Source organism: Cynocephalus volans, chromosome 14, assembly GCF_027409185.1.
Source record: "Cynocephalus volans isolate mCynVol1 chromosome 14, mCynVol1.pri, whole genome shotgun sequence".
Lineage (NCBI taxonomy): Eukaryota > Metazoa > Chordata > Mammalia > Dermoptera > Cynocephalidae > Cynocephalus > Cynocephalus volans.
In genome coordinates this window covers 38,098,488-38,119,648 of record NC_084473.1, presented here as the reverse complement: position 1 = coordinate 38,119,648, position 21,161 = coordinate 38,098,488, and the positions used below count along the sequence as shown (strand labels likewise).

At 37.4% G+C, this 21,161-nt stretch overlaps 1 protein-coding gene across 3 annotated transcripts in view; it reads left to right on the top strand.

The window, feature by feature from the left end:
- Nucleotides 1-2,508: 2,508 nt before the first annotated feature.
- The window catches only part of SLC8A1 (solute carrier family 8 member A1), a 288,242-nt gene continuing 269,589 nt past the window's right edge, over nt 2,509-21,161 (top strand). For all 3 annotated transcript variants that reach the window (XM_063078337.1, XM_063078336.1, XM_063078334.1), the window contains exon 1: nt 2,509-4,310. In XM_063078337.1, coding sequence (XP_062934407.1) covers nt 2,512-4,310 — 1,799 coding nt within the window. In that variant the 5' untranslated portion in view covers nt 2,509-2,511. The remainder of the gene's footprint in view (nt 4,311-21,161) is intronic.

Below are 21,161 nucleotides of genomic sequence, written 5' to 3'. Positions count from 1 at the left end.
TGTAGTTCAGGACTATGCCAAATGCAATTCTCATTAGGACCTTTGTACTTGCTTGGAATTCTCTTCCTGTAGATATCCACAAAGTTTGATCTCTTGCTTCCGTCAGGCCTTTACTCAGATGTTACCTTATCCAAGAGGCCTTCCTTAATCAATCAATATAAAACCATGCATGCCATGTGTGTACATACACTGACACATGCACATACACACAGATACACACATAAGCATGCACACACACTCCCTGTCCTCCTTAGATTGCTCTCCCAGGGCCGAGCCCGTGGCGTACTCGGTAGAGTGCTGCGCTGGGAGCGCGGCGACGCTCCCGCCGCGGGTTCGGATCCTATATAAGAATGACCAGTGCACTCACTGGCTGAGTGCCGGTCACGAAAAAACGACAAAAAAAAAAAAAAAAAAAAAAAAAAAAAAAGATTGCTCTCCCACACACACACTATAACACTTTTTACCAGCTGACATTTATATGTATTTGTTTGTTTCTGCACCAGTAGAATATAAGCTCAGTGAGTGAGGACAAAAGTTTTGTTTTATTCATTGGTGAATTCTCAGGACCTAGAAGAGAGTATACCAAGTCATTTGAAAATCCGTATTAAGCATGCATAAATATTTGTGGAATAAATAGATGCACAGGAGAGTTGGAACTAGATCTTCTACTACTCTTGCAAGCTGGTTGAATCTTACCTTGTTTTAGCAGAGATCTCACAACCCTCCAGAGCCCTGCAATGTCAGAATGAGCAGACATACTGAGCATGAATTTTTCCATATTTTGAAAATGTGCTTCTTCTATTTTTCAGCCTTTTACTTAGATTGTCAGTCTACCCCTGCAACCCTCTTCTGGTCTTCTTTAGTATAGGAAAATGTCAAAAAAGCTTATCTCCCAAATAGTGATGAGCTAAAAAGGGCTTTAGGCTATAGTGGGATTTCTGAGGGTCTTCCAGGATATGCTAGATAGGGTATTCTCCTGGACCCTGATACAGTTTTCAGTATAAGCCATCAGCAGCAAACATGGACCTGAGAACGCAGGCAAACTTGGGGCACCTCTCAGCCAGCCTGAAGCTAAGAAAACCTCTAATCCAGCTGCTCTTTTAACTTTTTCCAGGCTGTAAAGCTATGTTCAGACTCAGGACCCTTCCTATCACTGCTTTATCCGATGCCATAACTGTTCCCTCCTGCAAGGCCTTCCGGATGAAAGTTACCCTGACCTGGAGCAGACTTTCCTCTACTTGAGTGTCCCCCAACCCCCCATCCCAGGCCCTGCCTGATCTGATGGGTGGTGACTTTAGGGCCGTGGTGGCTCAGTCCACTGCTTTGCTTACCAAGCTTATGCTGCTCAGTGACTCTGTTGCCATATCCCTAATTGCCTACAGCCCTTCCTCATATGTGTACTTTGTGGTCACTGTTGTTATGCCGCAGGAGCTAATTTAGATGGAATTATTGGTCCTGCATTCTTTGGTCATTTGAACCTTCTATAGAACTAATATGTGTTTAGAATGACCATGGAAAGTATGACATTGACACTGAAAAGGAACATTTTATAGCTGGTAATGCTGATTTCACAGCCTGCCGAGTTCTTATACTCACATCTAGGCCCGAGCCTGGTTATCTCTTTTTCCTGTTGTGAGTGGCCTGCAGATTCTAAAACAGCCTCTCTTCACAGATGTGAAAAGCACTGCTTAAAGAACCAGATGCCCAGCTGCTAATGTATCAGGAGACCTGAGCTTGATGAAAATTAGGAGGAAATGTGCTCTCATCAAAACATGCTTTTAAAAACTGTACTTAATGTGTGGAAATATTGCATTACAGCAGATTTTTTTTCCCCCTCAAGAACAAATACCATTGAGCTTTGATTGCAGGCAAGCTTAAAGATTTCTCTGTATTTCCAAGTAAGTATGGAGCAATAGGACATGATTTCATGAAATACAGTGTAAGGTGTACTCCAGATTTTAATATAATCATCAAGCCTTGTGTTGGTGGGATTTTTCATAATCTGAATTTCAAAGCATTAATTTTAATAAAGTGCTTTTGGCAGTAAAACAGTTTCTGAAAGATGATGTATTAACCAAAATTTAAAAGGAAATCTGCTCTAGCAATAAAGAGAAAATTACTTAATGCTTCAAAAGTTTTGTTTTTTTCTTGTTGGCTATTAGCATGCATAAATGTGTATTTAATAAGGCAAGGCTGTAATTGAACTTTTCATTTCCAATAAGTCAGTTGTGTATCTTCCTCAGTGAATGGGGACTACACGTAGAAAATTTACCAACAGAGAAATTGAGTTGTCAACTTTACAAAGGGTTGCGTAATCACTGATGGATTCTTAGAATAATGATTCACCATATATTTTGTGATGGTGAAATATAAACAAATTATTGGCAAGAGGAATAAAAAGCATTAGTCATGCTTTGGATGTGGCTCTAATGCTGTGATTTTTTTCCCACCCTCTCTCCCTATCTTATTTTTACCAGTAGGTTGTGACATTTGGAAGTCTCATTGTACAACATGCTGCGATTAAGTCTCTCACCCACCTTTTCAATGGGATTTCATCTGTTAGCCATCGTGGCTCTCTTATTTTCCCATGTGGACCATGTAAGCACTGAGACAGAAATGGAAGGAGAAGGAAATGAAACTAGTGAATGTACTGGCTCATATTACTGTAAGAAAGGGGTGATTTTACCCATTTGGGAACCACAAGACCCTTCTTTTGGGGACAAAATTGCTAGAGCTACTGTGTATTTTGTGGCCATGGTCTACATGTTTCTTGGAGTCTCTATCATAGCTGACCGGTTCATGTCCTCTATAGAAGTGATCACATCTCAAGAAAAAGAAATAACCATAAAGAAACCCAATGGAGAGACCACCAAGACAACTGTGAGGATCTGGAATGAGACAGTTTCTAACTTGACCTTGATGGCCTTGGGGTCTTCTGCTCCTGAGATTCTCCTTTCAGTAATTGAAGTGTGTGGCCACAACTTCACTGCGGGAGACCTTGGTCCTAGCACCATTGTGGGAAGTGCTGCGTTCAATATGTTCATCATTATTGCACTTTGTGTTTACGTGGTCCCTGATGGAGAGACAAGGAAGATTAAGCATTTGCGTGTGTTCTTTGTGACAGCAGCCTGGAGCATCTTTGCCTATACCTGGCTTTACATTATATTGTCTGTCATCTCTCCTGGCGTTGTGGAGGTCTGGGAAGGTTTGCTTACTTTCTTCTTCTTTCCCATCTGTGTTGTGTTCGCTTGGGTAGCAGACAGGAGGCTTCTGTTTTACAAGTACGTCTACAAGAGGTATCGGGCTGGCAAGCAGAGGGGAATGATTATTGAACACGAGGGAGACAGGCCGTCTTCCAAGTCTGAAATCGAAATGGATGGGAAAGTGGTCAATTCTCATGTTGACAATTTCTTAGATGGCGCTCTGGTTCTGGAGGTCGATGAGAGGGACCAAGATGATGAAGAGGCAAGGCGGGAAATGGCCAGGATCCTGAAGGAACTTAAGCAGAAGCACCCAGATAAAGAAATAGAACAATTAATAGAATTAGCTAACTACCAAGTCTTAAGTCAGCAGCAAAAAAGTAGAGCATTTTACCGTATTCAAGCTACTCGCCTGATGACTGGAGCTGGTAACATTTTAAAGAGGCATGCAGCTGACCAAGCAAGGAAGGCTGTTAGTATGCACGAGGTCAACACAGAGGTGGCTGAAAATGACCCTGTTAGTAAGATCTTCTTTGAACAAGGGACATATCAGTGCCTGGAGAACTGTGGTACTGTGGCCCTGACCATTATTCGCAGAGGTGGTGATTTGACCAACACTGTGTTTGTTGACTTCAGAACAGAGGATGGCACAGCCAACGCTGGGTCTGATTATGAATTCACTGAAGGAACTGTGGTCTTTAAGCCTGGTGAGACCCAGAAAGAAATCAGAGTTGGCATTATCGATGATGATATCTTTGAGGAGGATGAAAATTTTCTCGTGCATCTCAGCAATGTCAAAGTATCTTCTGAAGCTTCAGAAGACGGCATACTGGAAGCCAATCATGTCTCTACACTTGCTTGCCTTGGCTCTCCCTCCACTGCCACTGTGACTATTTTTGATGATGACCACGCAGGCATCTTTACTTTTGAGGAAGCTGTGACTCATGTGAGTGAGAGCATTGGCATCATGGAGGTGAAAGTATTGAGAACATCTGGAGCTCGAGGAAATGTTATCGTTCCCTACAAAACCATTGAAGGGACTGCCAGAGGTGGAGGAGAGGACTTTGAGGACACTTGTGGAGAGCTCGAATTCCAGAATGATGAAATTGTGTAAGTTCTTTGTATATTTATGTGTCTGTGTGGTTGAATGTGTTTATGAATGTGAGAGTGTGTGCATGATTTCTTAAACTAAATGGCATACGTGGAATGGAGTAGTTATTATACAAGACCACTTTCAAAACATCAGCCCTCACGTAGGTGCCACTTACCAGTCAATGTGCTCTCTACACAGAGATCTTAATTTGACATCAAGAGTTTACTTACTTTTGTACTTTTATATACATGTTTTAAAGACATTTTAGACTGTGATAAAATGAATCTTGTGACACAATTAATCAGATCACTTAAGATGGGTTGAAAAATTTGTATTCTGCTTCTAATCACATGGTATAAAATACAGAAAGGGAATATTTAAAACATGGTAGTAAGTTCCTAACTTCATTACTAAGTACAAATTGGGAAAGCCCAAAAAGGAAACACCTCTGAAAAGAATTTCCTGGCTAACAGAGCTGGATGAAAATATTTCTGTGGCTTTTATCTGCCATTGTATTTTTGTGACAAAATAAGATAACATTTGTTTAAATGCCAATGCTTAATTATGGCTTAATGACTTACTCTGCTTCTTCAGTTTTATGCCATTGTAGGAAAAGCCATACGGCTCTCATGTAGTTTTGGTGTGGTTTTACTTTATGTGATTAAACAAGCCCTTTTAGCCCACTGACATAATGATGGAGAGAGAAATAAGGTTCTGACCAAGCAACCTAGTTGACAGGGAGTGGGTCACAGAAAAGAAGTGGGGAACAATTTACTCTTCCTATTGGTGCTTTACAGTGACACTGTGTCCATGTTGTAACATGGAGTCCCAGCTGTGCAGTGATTCTGCCACTGAGAGCTGCTGTTTAGAGAGCTGTTCTTCCTTCTTTGCATAGGAGAGAGGTTTGCATTCCACTTACCAAAAGCAAACCAGAAAAGTTGACTCAGTGAGCAATGTCCAAACTGGAAGGAAGGAAAAAAGGGAGACAGGAAACTATTTGTAATATCTACAGTGCAACAAAGGACATTAAAACGAATGATTATGTTGGTGGAAGCACTGGCAACTTAGGGATTTCAGGAAAGGAAAATAAATAGATTACATACAGTTAGTTCCAAAAGTGATGAACTCTTTTGCTAATGGCATTGCTATGTCAAATGGCAAGTACATGTTCTCTAAGAATGAAAGTGTAGAAAAATAAACCAAAAAGGGGAGATGAGCAGAGGGAACATATTTTCCTGAAAGAGGCTTGCAGTGTTTTCACATCTCTTTGATGTTGTGTTATAGAGATGAGCAGTTACTGAGTACAATATCACAACGAAATAAAGTAAAGCAGGGATTATAATATCTATCTTCTGATGTATGTGTGTGCGTAAGAGGGACAGTGTTTTGATTAATATCTATTTTATGTTGTTTCTTATGTTGCTAATGTTCCATTTATTGAGATGTGTTTTGTTGGGAGGTTTATTTTACTGAAAGGTAATTATATAGCAGCAAATTAATATACTGTATACCAGGACAGAATTTTTCCAGAGGTCTTGCATTGAATGTGATCTTGCCCAGATTAGCATGCATGAACTTTATTCCTTTGCTAGGGATTCTTTCCCATTATATTTTCTAATCATTTCAATGATTGAACCCTCATGTATTAGTTACCGTATTGCATGTTATTAAAGGTGCATTTCGTGTTATTAAATGAACTCACAAGGGTAGCCCTTAAATATAACTAAATTGGTCTTTTATTTGTTTGACTTAGGATGTTTTTTCATGAAAATTTGGTCATGCTTTCTCTTAAGAATAATGGCTCTATACTTGTTTATTTGAGAGGCAACCTTTTTCTATCTGCTGTCCAGGACTTTTACCATAAATAAATAAATAACCTTTCTTTGGGTGGCACAATGTAGAAGAAGAAGAAGGATTTTTTAAAAAGAGAGATTGACAGTGATTTGATGGAATAGTTTATTCTGCCAAGCTCCATTTAAAACATTCGCTCTATGCAATTAAATTGACTTTGCTCTTGCTAACGAAGGAATATTGCCAAGCTCCAACATTAGAAATTTAGATTTCTTATGAAAATTGGTAAGAATTAGAGGAATTGGTGAAAATTGCTAAGAATAAGTACCGTCTCTGTGTCAATATTCTTAGGGGTATTCTAGATCAATCACCAGTTCCCACTTCTATAAAGCTGTTACTGTATTTTATTCGCTAAGTTGAAATGTGAAATTTTTAAAATGGCAAAGCCTTTTATTTATAAGAGGAATGAAGTTACAGCCCTACATTTTTTCTTTCTTCTAGAATTTTAATTTTAAAGAGCTTTCTTCTTGACTTTATAGAGTTTTACTATTGACAAGCTTTGTAGATGCTTAATAGGTCTACTGTGTGCATAAATTTGTTGATGTGACTGGGATTTACCTTAAGCTAAGCACTAAGGATTCAAACACAATGTTTCTAGAAATATGTATTATCAAATATGTGGAGTTGTGCTGGCCTCTTAGAAGTTTAGAAACTGTTACTCTTCTTTTTATGGATCATTTTTCCTTTGGTGGTTGTCTCCAAAGCCAGGTTTGTATAGTAAGATCCAAATAAGAGAGTTTCTCATCATGCAGTGAAGTTGGACTGTGTAGACTTAATCCAACTTATCTTTAAGAATGAATTTATATCTCATCCAATTAAAAAGTTAATCTTTAGAGATGACTTTCTTCAAAACCTGCAATATATAGAGGAGGCTTGTCCCACTGAGCTTTATGAAATACTTTGAAAAAAATTTTTTGTTTGTTTAATACTGTGTACAAAGCCAGAATTTATGATTTTTTCCCAGAGCAACATAAAGATATTCCTCAAAAATCTTGGATTTAAAGGTTATCTAATTTTAAGGAGACATTAACCAAGGTAGAAACAAGGTCCAATCTGATCAGGGATGGAGGCTAAGTGTCAAGATAGTTTTATCGATTTCAAGAACAAAATAGATTCATAATCTTTGATCTTATTTTTAGTGTAGAAGTTATTTAAATTTATAATGTAAGAATGTCTGTATCTATTCATTCATATTCTTACATAAATGAGGTGAATTATTTCTGCTTAACCTTTTCTAAGATCAAAATGCGTATTTGAGAAACAATTCTGGTAAGCGACAAGTGATGCTTGAAATCACTAATAAAACCTATTATTTTCAGCAAAACATTTTAAAATTACAAAGTGAATGCCGATTGAGTAGATATAATTAACATTTAGCACATGCTTTTGCATAAACTCAACCAATAACAAATACTAAACCCATGCCAACTAAAATTGACTTCCAACAAGGAATTCTGTCTAACGTTAACATCTAATAAAAGATAAATGGAGAGATGCTAATTTGATTTGTGGTTTGATAGGTGATATCCACAAATATGAAGTTCTCCTAATGCTTGTTCTTTAATGATGGTAGTTCAATGGTAGTAATTATTACAAAATATTGTTTGGTCTTCCAAGGTCTAACATTAACTTAACTGTTCTGGAAAATGTTAAGGTTAATTAACTAATGCTGACACAAATAAAATGTAATTACTTAGTTATAGTGTAGTAATAGTATCATTTTTGGATGACAATTCAAAAGATCAAGAGCAATTAGTATTATATATTTAAAATGGACAGTTGAAAAAACAAAGTGTGTAATTTGGAAAATTTACATAATTTATTGCTTAGCAAATCAGTTTACTGAGGGTTCCTAGTCACAGCCTATACATTAAACCATGTGTCTGTCCAAAATTAATTTTGTTTTAACAACTATTATATTTTCAAGTATGCTTGTAAATTTGTTAACTCTATATGCTATGCAGACATCTCAACAAATATAGCTCTCCAACATTCAATATTTATTTCATATTTTCTTCTTTTTGGAAAAGTGATTAGAAAAGAAATAACATTTTAATATTATATAGGTCCTATGGAATTATTATATTCCAGAGAAAATACTGTGTTTTTGCTATTTATATTACCAATGTTCTTCTCTTACGGTATAGAATTCCAAGAAATAAAGACCTAACTATATGAGAAGCAATTCAATTCTGAGAGCAGAACAAAATATGTTATACAAGAAGACAGCCGGATGTAAAAAAGATGAAACAAAGATATTAAGATAACTTGAAGTGATCAGAACAGAAGAATAATTGTGTGTGGAGAAATCAGAAATGGTGAAAAATACTAGAGAAAATGTCATTAAACTAGAAAGGCTATTAGCTCACACTACCTTCAATCCAGCCTATTCAAGATTTACTTTACAGCAGAAGAATTTTATCTGCTACATTTTGAATATTAAAATAATGGACACATGATATTTTATATTGACATAAAATTTCCCTAGTAATTTGCTAATGTAAGAAATTTGGATGGAATAATTTTAGCATTTTAGAGGATTTCTGCTTTAGTGGATTACCTTTTAAGACAGGAATATTTATATCTTTTTAGAGCCAAACCACATGTAGAATCATCTGCAAATCTAAATTATGACTAGAAGATGTTTTTATAAATGCATAAGTTTTCTGAATGTATAACTATTATAAAAATAAAACAGTATGAGCCTAAAACATTTATGAACTCTAATTCAGTGCTGCTAGGAGCCTAAATTGATTATGTATGGAAAGGTTGTTTACCATGTCAACCAGATTGCCAAATTTGCTCTTGTAATCCAATTTTCCCAGTGCTAATTAGAGATTTGGGTATAATATAGTTACATAAATAAATTTTCTCTTAGTAAATGAGGACATTTCATAGTTTAGACACACTGAAGTGTTTAAATTATGGCCTCTTTTCTGAGTCATCATTCAAGGTCATACATACATAGGAGGCTGATAGCTTCACTAATTCAGTGCTAGAGGAGAATTTAGATATCAATCAATCTGCACATACTTAATAAGCTACTGATTTGTACCCAGCACTGAACTAATATTTGTGAAGGATATAGAAGTAGTATAACTCTTTATGCTCTAAAGGGGGAGACAATGAGATCACACAGATTTCCATAAGTACAAACATCATTACGAAGACATGTAAGTTATAGGAGAAGCCTTAATTTTGGACAAAATATTCACATTTCTTTTGGAGGACAGAAGACATAATTGGAAAGAAAAATGGGATGTGTATTTTAAGATGGACTCTTACCTCGGTAAACTTGAGAGTATGGGCTATTTCAATAAATACAGAAGATCCTTAACAAAATTAATGAAAGTATCAGCGAAAGTTTGTTTTCTTTTATGGAATTTGAAGTCATTATGAGGGTGTTTAAATCAATATGGGTATTCTCTTACATCATTTTTGGAACCCTTTTTTGGTAGCATGTATACAAACAAAATTTAGAAGAGTATTGCTATTAGACAACATGATATATTCCAAGAACTTTCTCTAATGCTTTTTATGCATTTAATATTGTAACAACTCAATGAAGTAAGTGGCATTGCAGATGCAAAAAATGAAATTCAGGGAGACTCAGTAATCTGTCCAAAGTGCTAATAAATTATGGATCCAGGATTTGAACCCTTGTCTATCTGACTTAAAAGTGTAGGTGCTTGTCCCTCTCTATCATATTGCTTTTTGCATTTTCTAAAGAAAATTTACAAGATTTCTAGTAAAGTGTTAGTAATTTTTTTTTGTTCTTTGTGAGTTAGTCCTTGGTCTCTAGGAACGGTTTGATTTACTTTGATACTGTAGCCACCTGAGCAGTCTTTAATTCACTTTGTGCCCCACTGTCACCCCATTTTCTCAGAATCACCAGCATACTGCCACTATCTTGTGATAAAACCTGAGTGGACACTAAATTCTGAAGTGGGAAGAGATTTTTTTTTTCTTTGCTTTATTTTTCTGAGGATTTCTGTAACCCAGGGAAGGAGATTTAAGCATACTTAATTCTTTTGAATGGAGCAACCTTGAGGATAAAATGACTACCATAAGATTATTTGTTGTTATTTTGCAGCTTTATTCTTGTTAGTGGAGGTATGGGAAATTACCTCTGGGCATATTGTAATAGCAGGAGAACTGTAGAGTTTTTCTGATAAAACATCCCCATCATGTTTTGTCATGGCTACTGCAATCTGATCATTGGAGATTCATTCTTTGGGGTGGGAAAGCTTTCAGTCCCCTCTTACAATGTAAATGCCATGCAACTGTTAAGTATTAGCCTTGCAGTAGTGGAGCAGAAGTGGCTCTCGGCCAGGTGTCAGGAGAGGATGTGAAGACAGCTGGATGTAAGGTGGTTCTGTGGCACTACAGATCATCCTTATAAATGCCTTCGGGGAGCCAGCAAAGGGGGTCCCAGTGGAAGGTGCTGACTGAGCAGGCAGGACTTCAGCTGCTGGCTTCCCACAGTGCTTTGCAGTGTCTGCCATGGTAGTGGGGAAGTCCAGAAGGCCCTGGGAGGGAAAGCAAGCAATCAACAATATGGGCAGAATTATAGGAAATCTCTTCCTTTGCTTCCTCTCCTGGCTCGACACACTGCCTGTGTAATACCCATTGATTTGCCAAAGGTTGAGCCAGCCAGGACTCTTTCTTTTCACAGGCCCATACAGCTGTTTCACTATAAAGCCAGGCTAAATTAACAATTCCTTTTCATTTCCTGCCTTTCTCCTGAGACTCCGTGCTCTTGATGACGTTTCCTTTCCTTCTTATGATGTCTCCACAGGGTCAGATACGGGAATAGGCATTGTGTTCTTTGGTGACAGTTGAAGATATGGGGCAAGGGACAAAGATAGAGCCAAAACCAGCACTGGGGTCCCTTGCCTTTCAGGCTGGTGCTCACAATAACAGGAGAACCAAGGGGATTTCAGTATACCTGGTAATTCAAATATTAGTGAAATAGCCTAAGATACTTTCTAGATATAGTTTCTGGTTTTTGTTTTTTAGGCTTGGACATGAGAGATCTAGGGTTCTGGGTATCCTACCTTATGGTGACCCTTGAAACCCAGACCATCCCATTTCTCATGTTAGTCTTCCTGAGATAAAGACGGACTTCAGAGGACCTCTCACCTTGGATTCTGTCCCCTACTAGCTTTGTGACTTTCAGCAAGTAATTTAAGTTCTGAGTCAGTTTTCTTACCTGTAAAATGAGGATGATAGTGGAGGTGGTGATGGTGGAGGTGTTGGTGATGGTGGTGGAAATGGAGGTGGTGGTCCATGGTGATGGTGGTGGTGGAGGTGGAGGTGGAAGTGGTGGTGGTAGAAGTGGTGATGGTCGTGGTGGTGGTCATGGTGGAGGTGAAGGTGGAGGTGGTGATGGTGAAGGTGTTGGTGATGGTGGTCATGGTGGAGGTGGAGGTGGAGGTGGTGATGGTGGTAGAAATGGAGGTGGTGGTCGGTGGTGATGGTGGTGGTGGAAGTGGTCACGGTGGAGGTGGAAGTGGTTGTGGTGGTGCTGATGGAGGTGTAGGTAGAGGTGGTGGCATTGGTGGTGGTGGAAGTGGAGGTTAAAGTGGTTGTGGTGCTGGTGGAGGTGTAGGTAGAGGTGGTGGTTATGGTGGTGGAGATGGTGGAGGTGTAGGTAGAGGTGGTGGTGGTGGAGGTGAAGATAGTGGTGTTGGTGGTGGTAGAGGTGGAGGTGGAAGTGGTTGTGGTGCCGATGGAGGTGTAGGTAGAGGTGCTGGTGATGGTGGTAGAGATGACAGTGGTGTTGGTTGTGTGATTGTTGTTGATGGCAGTGGTGTTGGTGGTAGTAGTGGGTGGTGATGGTAATGATAGTAAGATTTATTGAGAACGAGGTTTAATGCTGTTTTTCTTAAAATATTCATTTGATTTAATCCTCAAAACTGTGTTAAGTAGGTACTGTTATTATACTAATTTTACAGATGAAGAAATTGAGGCGTAGAGATAGTAACTAACTTTCTCTGGGTCACACAGCTAATAAAGTGTGGACCTAGAATTCCATGGAAGGATTTCCTGATGGTAAAGCCTGCACTGTCTCATGAGGGGCTGTTTCTCCCCTTTTGTACACAAGGAAGAGTGTGTGTGGGGCCGTGGTGCAGTGATCCTGACTACAACACATGCTCATGCAGCTCAGAAGATGAGAAACTAGAGCTGTCATTTATCTTTGTTAGAATAATTGAACATGTATTAAACACATTGCACCCCTTTCTCCCACCTTCCATTACCCTAGAAGAGCCATGATTAACCGAGTTTGAGAAGCAAGAGAATGCTAATGCTGTAAGCCCTGCATGTACCTGACCTGTCCAGTTATTGTCGATTTCTTTCTCTCTCAAAATATTTATTTCCTCTTGTTCCTAAATTAAAAAATGGAACTTCTTTATTATTAGCTTTCTGTCACTGCCTGCAGTGGCTCTGTAGCATTTAACCTCCTTATATGGCTGAATAACGAATGTAGCTTTTCTCCTTACTTAAAATAGTAGTTTCTTGGTCTGTCTTTTTTAATATATTACAAGAAAAGTAAATTAATGACAGTGGAGAATTGGTATCAGGGGATGCTCGTTACCTTGTGTCAGCACTACCAAGAAGTTTAATCAGTTATGTTCTCTGACCCTGGAGGTGATTAGCAGTAAGAATTATTGACTAGGAGACTTTCCTAGAATAAGTGATCCTCATGGTAGTTCATCTGGTACAAACCTACAATTCCAACCTCCATAGCAAATGGAAGCTTTAGATACATTTTTTTAGAAATTCAGTTCTAAGTCACCCATGCTTCTGAATGCTAGGAACTTTTTCAGGCAAACTATTGGTCTGTTTGGAGTAAGCCCATTAGCAATATGTTTCTAAATATAATTAATTATAACATTTAAAAGAAGCCTGCAACTGTTCCAGTTCAACAGTGAACATTTCTCTTACACACACACACACACACACACACACACACACACACACATTTATTATTTACCAAGAAAACTGTGAAAGTAAAATTAAGTCCTATTTATATAGAATTTAATTCTTTTAGGACACAATAAGACAAACAAACAAAAATTCCCAAAGTTATAAGGACAAGTCTTCTTCTTGCATACTAAGCATTATGGTCTTAACTTGACATAGTTTTTTACAATGAGTTATACAGTTTAATGTGTATTCCCGTGTCTGTGGGATTTGTACAGCAGCTGAAAGAGAAGAGGGAGAGAGGCAGGGGTGGAGAGGTGGAGGCAGGGAGATTAAGGAAGAGGAGGTAGGCAGAGAAAGAGGGAGGACAAAACAGAAGGGCAGAGACGGAGACAAACTGCACAACCCTGATTAGATTTCAGCTATTACTAAAATGAAGAGAAGCCTGGAATTTGTCCAGATTCTTGCTTAAAGCAAACAGAAGACAGTATGATAGTAAGGAAATAGAAATGGGATTCACTCAAGCTGCTTCTTTATTAAAAATAGACAGCAAGTTTGTTTGTGAAGTCGTGTATGTGCCTGAGTATGCTTGAGGAGCCAGAAGTAACTTGTGAAATCAAGTAAGGCTGAGACCCTTTTCACTGATTCCTGCTTTCAGCAAATGTTCTATGAGCACCTATCCTGTGTCAAGTCCCTTGCAAGATGCTGGGACGACCATGGTGACAGTGGACTCATAGCCCCTGCCATAGAGAACCTCGTGCTCTGCTAGAGGAGATAGGTGTGCACATGTTCAGTGACTCAGCAGTGTGGATGTGTGGTCACCCCTGAGGCTTCTCTCTGCCTTCCTCAGCATCCTTCTTTCTCTCAGTGCCTCCTGATGGGGCTCTTGCCACTGGTATTGAGGCGAAAAGCAAATGACAATGAGCTGACAGTGTCGCTGCTGGCACCTCTGGCAGCTGCAACCCACTCCATGTGCCTGCTGTTCCCCAGAAGAGAACCACACAGCTCCCTCTCCCTCCCTGTCCCCGTCCTAGGTGGCTCTGTCACAGTTTGGCTGCCCTCTCTAACAGCAACCAGAGAGTAGTGATTGGGAACAATTCAAATCTGATTCATTCTTCATAGCAGTGAGGAACTCGGAGCAATAGGAAGTGGGGAAAGGTTTCGTCATAGATGTCTTTATTTCCTAATCCTGTGCATTACCAGGGAAAGCATATGTCACCCACATCTGAGTCCTTTCTCTAAATGGTATGATTTTATTGCACATAAACAAACAAGGTTATTACAGACATTGGAGCTACTTAGCCAGGAATTTGATAAGCTGGAGCCTGGTGCCTTCGTGGTCTCAGGCTCCGATGGCCCAGTATCTCAGCATATCCCGACATGGTGTTGAAGGAGGCCAGACAAACTACTAAAAAAAGATAGAAGGTCAAAGGTGGGGGGCTTTTTCAGGTATTGTGAATATGGAGAAATAACTCTGTGTGGATGAATTCTGAAATTCTATAAACTGATATATTATAAGAGGTGATTTATCTGACCTATACATGGTCTAATAAAATGGAAGAATATTAATATAATGTCATAAGGATATAATAGTAAATAAATATAAATGTATAAATATAAAACAAATAAAATAAAATTATAATATAAAGAATATTAAGTCTAGATATTTATCTGTCAGTATCTAGAGCTAAAATATCCTGCACAAGTTAGCTGTTTGAGTATTTGCAGTATATTCTACAGCTTTGAATTCTATCAGGGAAGTAACATCTTTCCTAATATTCTACGATTTCCATAGTCATTGTAAACTATAGTATCTTAAATTAATCTGGTTTTGATTATTTGGTTATTAATTCAATATCCAATTTTTATATGTGAAACTTGAGACGTTTTGAGGTGAGTCTGAGTCTTTAGCATTAAAGTTTTCCAGTCTACTGAGTTTTGTGACTCCATGTTTTACCTTTTTTTAATGTATCTATCTGTAGATATATATTTTTTTCAGTCATTTTGTCAGTATGCCTGACTCTAGCTATGTTCATTTTAAATGTGTTGCCTCCCAAACTTGCTCATAGAATAAAAGTGAATGGTAGGTTTTCATTGAGAATGCAGATGACAATCTTGAAAAGTCAAGTGCTTAGTGCTTTCCTTAGTCTGGCTTTGGGGCCAGCCTAGCTTGAGTTTAAATCCTCATTCTATCTCACAGCCTGCATGAATTCAGACAACTTAACCTCCCTGTGTTTTAGATTCATCATCTATGGAATGAGGGTAATAGTACCTGTTTCAAAGGACTAAATCCTTTTAGCCATCACCTGCCTTATAGCACCTACTCAGTAAATGTTCGTTGTTATTGTTCTTGCCTTTAGTTACTTTCCAGATAGTTCTTTACACAAGTCTAATCTCTAAGTGAGGAGGTGGTTTTATAAAAACCATGACCCATCCACATTAAAAAAAATAGGCTTGCTAGGAATTAGGCACAGGGTGCTTTTATCCTCCTTTTCTTAAACACACACACACACTGTTGAGTTAGGTGAATTCTGTGTGTGTGTGTGTATGCACTTGTGTTCAGAGACACTCGGTATGTAGTTGTCTTCTACTAGTCTGATAAAAGTGATTGCTGCAGAGAACAATCAAAGCTATAAGATGCCTCCCAGAGTATGCCCCATCAACACATTCATAATTTTGGTGGAGGAAGGGAGGGAAGCAAGGTGTAATGCAGAGGACCGTGGAGCGAGGGCTAACAGGGAACATGGCAGGGGTCGGAGAAGCCTTTTTCTTTACATAACACTTTGCTATTTACAAGGTTTCTACATCTCTATTTCATCTTCACACCAACCATTTAAGCCAACAGCACATCTATTTTAAGGCAGTGGGAGTTCCATAGTGATTAATACCTAGTAGGAGCTCAACAAATGTTTTTTGAGTAGACAACAGAGAAAAAGAAGGAAGCAAAAAAGACTTTTACACATGGGAAAACTTAAGTCTAAAGAATTAAATGAGGGTTTCTAAATGGCAGAGCCTAAACTGTACACCAAGCACATGGACACCTTGTCTGGTAATCTTGACACCAGGTGGTGCAATTGTTGGGTCTGGGGCTTACCCCATGTCTCTTTCACATGCTGTCCGCAAATTGGCCTCAGGAGAAGTGAAGTGCCTCCCTTGGTGCTCACTCTCAGCTCCCACAAACCTTTCATCACTTTTATTCCCATTTTTATTCTTTTAACATATATCTTAACAGGTTTTTACATTAAGAAGTTGGTTGAGGAGGGAAAACGTGTGGCATTTTGATTCCTTGTGCTCTGCATCTCTGTGCCTCTGAGGGATGTCCACGGTGATGTAAATATACCTGAAAATTTCTAATGATATATGGAGTTATTCAGAATTAGCATTGGAGGAAGGGTTATGATTGAGATAGAAATAACCATATGCTGCATTGAAGTAGTGGAATGTCCACCTCCATTATGACTGCTATGAAATGAAATGCCAGGGTCCCATTCTTACTCTTATCCTACAGTAAACAAGTCTTTGGAGCTGGGTGATTCCTTTTCCTTCAACCTTAATGCTGCCTTGAAAGAAGCCAGTGACACTAGCAGTTTGCCCATCCTCATCACGCCTGAAATGATACTTCTATCCTTATTATTTAAACCTGTCCTTAGTCCCCACCAACTCTGTTTCTTGCAACCACCCATGCTTTAATCAATCAATTAATTCAGCAAAAATCTATTAACTTCTTAATGGTGACTAGTTTTGTTCTAATCTAGAGACTTGAAGGTTAAGATTGTCCATTTTTTCCAAGCTTTAAATTTAGTGGAAGAAAAAAGTAATGACAACACAAAGTGATGTGAGCATGATGCTAGAGATATATACAATAAGCAATGCATATACAACTCTGCAGAAGAGGTCAATAACTCTGGTCCAAAATAGCACTATAGCACTAGTTTTATTTTTTTTTATTTTATTATTTACTTATTTATTAATTTGCTTTAAAAAAAATGATTCTAGGACAAGTTTGTTACAAAGAATTAAATCCTCTTAGTAATTATTTTGGAAAATATGTGGAAATCTCATCTGTTCTGTCTGAAGATGATAATCAATTTTCCACAATTATGACCATGTTGGATATTCACAGCATGCTGCCTCATTTCTTGTTGGAAAATAATTCCTGAATAAACATGATCCTGTCTACATTTTTACAGGTGTTAGGTAGATTGATAGAGATATCAAAATGTATTTTCATCAAATGAAATTAAATCTTCATGCAGAAAAATTCAGTGTTAAAATCTGGTTTGTATAACTACTGCTTCTTGAATGTATTGATGTGGTAAATTCAGCAAACATTATTTCCCTGAATTCAAATACACATTCTAATTTAACTCAAATATCTAACACCGTAGATACATCTGTGTCAGGAAGGAAGATAAAAGCACTATAAAGATGGGTTTTTCTCTGTATTTTTGTTTTAACAAGTACATTGCTTTAAACATGCTTGTTTTAAAACATTCTGCCTTTAAATTCTTTAGCAAGTGAAACAACCCAGGTACAGAAAGAGAAATACCACAGTCTCATTCATAACTGGGAGCTGAATCCATAAATAAACAAATGAACAATAAAGAGAGATAGAGAGAAAGAAAGAACAATCACAGTAATCAATTGAACTTTTAGAAAGCTAGAGGTGGGAAAGGGGAGGGGAAGTGGGGAGGGAGGGAGGCTAATGAGGAGTTGGTCAATGGACACCAAGAATGATTGCGTATTGTAGTGATGACTAAGCAAACTATACTGATATAACCACCACACATTCCATGCAATTACTGAAAATCAACATCGTACCCCACATGTATGCATAATAAAAAATAAATTAAAATATAAAAAAATAAAAATAAAGGAATAGTGTAATTGTTAAAATGATAAAATAAATAAATGAATAAATAAATAAATTCCTTAGCAAAACTAATCCTAACACTTGCTTTGAGAGCTAATTAAACTTTGTGTCATACTGAATATTAAGAAACGTATCTTGATTCTGTTTTTCTTAGTTTAATCCACAATTCCCAATAATATTTTGTGGGCCAACCTTCCCTAAGTTCTTGGTCCTTTTTGGTATTAAAATCTGCCATATTAAAAGCAGTGATGAGACTCAGAACTGGGAGAACCCTCTTAATATAATCTTCAAAAAGCAATCAAATATCAATAGCCTAAGAAATTTGAAAATGCTGATATACATATATACAGACACCTCCTTACTTTGCTCCTTGAGAGACAAGTTGGTAAATTAAAATTTTTATTTTGGTCTTTTGGTCTTTTGCTTTTTATATGTAACTTTTTCTGGCGGGAAAATGTAATGCTTAGGCAAAAGCTAGATTTTGATGATGTTTTTCCTTGCCAGGAGGTTCCTAAATAATAAAATAAATAAAGAGTATAATCCAGGAGATAGAATGGAATGCAGAAGAAAACAAGTGTTTAGGAATCAGAAGTCCCCAGACCTGACTAGACTCATTAGACTGCTAGTCTGGTTAATCTGCCACTAATTAGACCAGCAGCTTTGGGTAAATTATTTTATTTCTCTGAACTTCAGTTTTCTTGATAGTAAAATTAAGGCATTGAAGTAAATGATCTATGGGTTTTCTTCCATCTCAAAATGTTTGCTGTGCTAAGAGAAAGCATCAAAAAAGAAAAAAATGACATAGCAGTGAATAGATTTATAGTCAAATATGAAGAAACTTGATTTGTATTTCCTTTCCGTTTTCTAAGTTACTCCATGCCTTAGTTTTCTTTATATGGTTATTTATAAAAAAAGAAACATATAAAAAGACAACAAATAATATAAACCCCAAATAATAGAAACTTAAATCCTTTCTTAGTGAGTCTTGGTGAGTTGTGAATTTGCAAAATTATATATGTCCATTGGATTGATCTGTTAAAGTTAATTTTGTCAAATTTGTTTCAGTGTCTTATATAAATTAACATTTCCTGTCACAGTTATCTAGGATAACCATATAATTTATTGTCCAAATTGAAGCACTTTTGTTAAAGAAAATGGACATTATCAGTAATTTTGCAGGTGCAATAGTTAGGAAGTGTGGCTTAATCACCCTAATTTCAATTTATGCTTATCCAAAGAATAGAGAGATTGCTGTTGTGAATACACTCGTAATAAGAGAGCAATAGTTATCAGAAATGAGAGTTTGTATTTGATGCTTCTTTAACTACCACACATCCTATCCTTTTTTTTTCATTGTTAAATGAAGCTATTCAAAAAATCATCTTAATACTACTCGGCTAGTAAACATGTCTGCTGGAATGGAGACAGATATGGGAAGTTAATTATATTATAGGCAAGGGAAGAGGGAATCCATTAGGACTAAACCACAACTCCAGTGGTTTGCTAGTCAAACCACACTGGCAGTTTTCTTTTTTTCCGTATGTATTAAAACAGTTGATTTTTCTTCTGTGTCTTCAGGGAAATTGTAGAGTTGCAGCTGAAGCAGATTTGTAGGATTGTGAATACAGTGTTGTCTCTGCAGCACTCAAAAAAGTGATCAATTATGTCTTTATTTTTTTTTTAAATAAGAAAATCTCTGAAGTCTCTTCCAGCTCTAAAAGGCAATTATTCAGCATCATACCCTCCTGAGACCCCTTGACCCCATCTTACCCTATCTTATTCTTAGACTTGGTTGTCCAAGCCTGGAGAAATGCTTGGTGCACTTCTGAGCTACAGTGCCTCTTAGGCTAGCCTCTCCAGCTTTCTTCCTGCATTCCATAGGCACTCCTTAGGGCCCTGTCCTTAAATACTCTTTCATTCCCTTTTACAAGTTTCTGAGCCAATATAGTTCATGCTTTTTGGTATCCAGATGACAAATCTGTCTGTTTCCCTTTTTCCCTAATATTGCTGTCTGCAAAGGGTTTTCTCCAATTAATAACTATTGTCTTATAAATATACATCATTGTCTTCTTTCTTGTGCCAATAGTATTTTTTCAGAATGGCTGTGTAGGAGTAGAAAGAACACTGCTGATCTTTAGGCATAAGCCAATCCAACTCAAATCAAGTTAGCTCTGTGTTTTTCATATAAAGATATTAACTCATCATAAAGGTATGACAGATTAAGCTTATTTATAAATTTTAAAAAGTCAAGAGGTATTGAAAAAGTACATGAATGATGAATAAACCTCCAAGAGCCTAAAATAACTCCTTACGTAAACATAAGAGTGTGGATGTAACAAAAATAATTGAAGAATTCAGTTATTTTAATTAACTAATGATAATGATAGATCAGTCAAGGCAAGAACAATATAGAATTTAGCACCGAGGAAATCAGTCATGCAAGCACAGAATCAGAATCATTAGACCTGAAATATTCTTAAGTAAAATAATATCTGAGAGCTTTAATTGGCCAAAAGTTTAATGTTACTCAACAGGATGCACAGTTAACACTGTGTAATGGTCCCAGTGAGCTAGGCACGGTGAGCTAGTCTGCAATTTTAGCAGCTGTGGTTTTGCAGACAGACACACTGTCACATTAAAATACACCTTCTTGCTACATCTCACGAGGGACCTTGCATATGTATGCAGATGTGTACAGATGTTTGCTTCCCCACAGTAACTGTCTCAGTGGCTAGAATCTCAACTGTTGCCAGAGTTTTGGTCTCAATACAGAATATTGTTTTCCAACAAAATCAACACCTAAAATGAGAGACAGCAAAGAATGTAATTTTGCTCTTAAGAGTTCTCTAATCACTTTGATTTGTGTTTCAATTTATAAACACTTGAAAGGCATGAGCAATATTCTTCCATTAGAGAAATCAAGGTATTAATTTTTTATTTCTAAATTGTGCAGTTAAGGTGCCACTTAAATATTAGATTATTTCTCTTGCATAATTCTCACAAATTTTCCTTTTCAATTGTTATAAAATATGGTACTAAATGAATTTTCTTAGCAGCTGTTAGGTGGTAAATCAATCTGTATTATTATATGCAACACCTAAGTGAAACACCTCTTCATGTGCTTGCAATGGGTTGACTCAGTTCATGAAAACGTAATGCATCTTCTTCTATGTATGTCTATCATACTCCTATTTATTTATCCAGGGATTAGTAAATA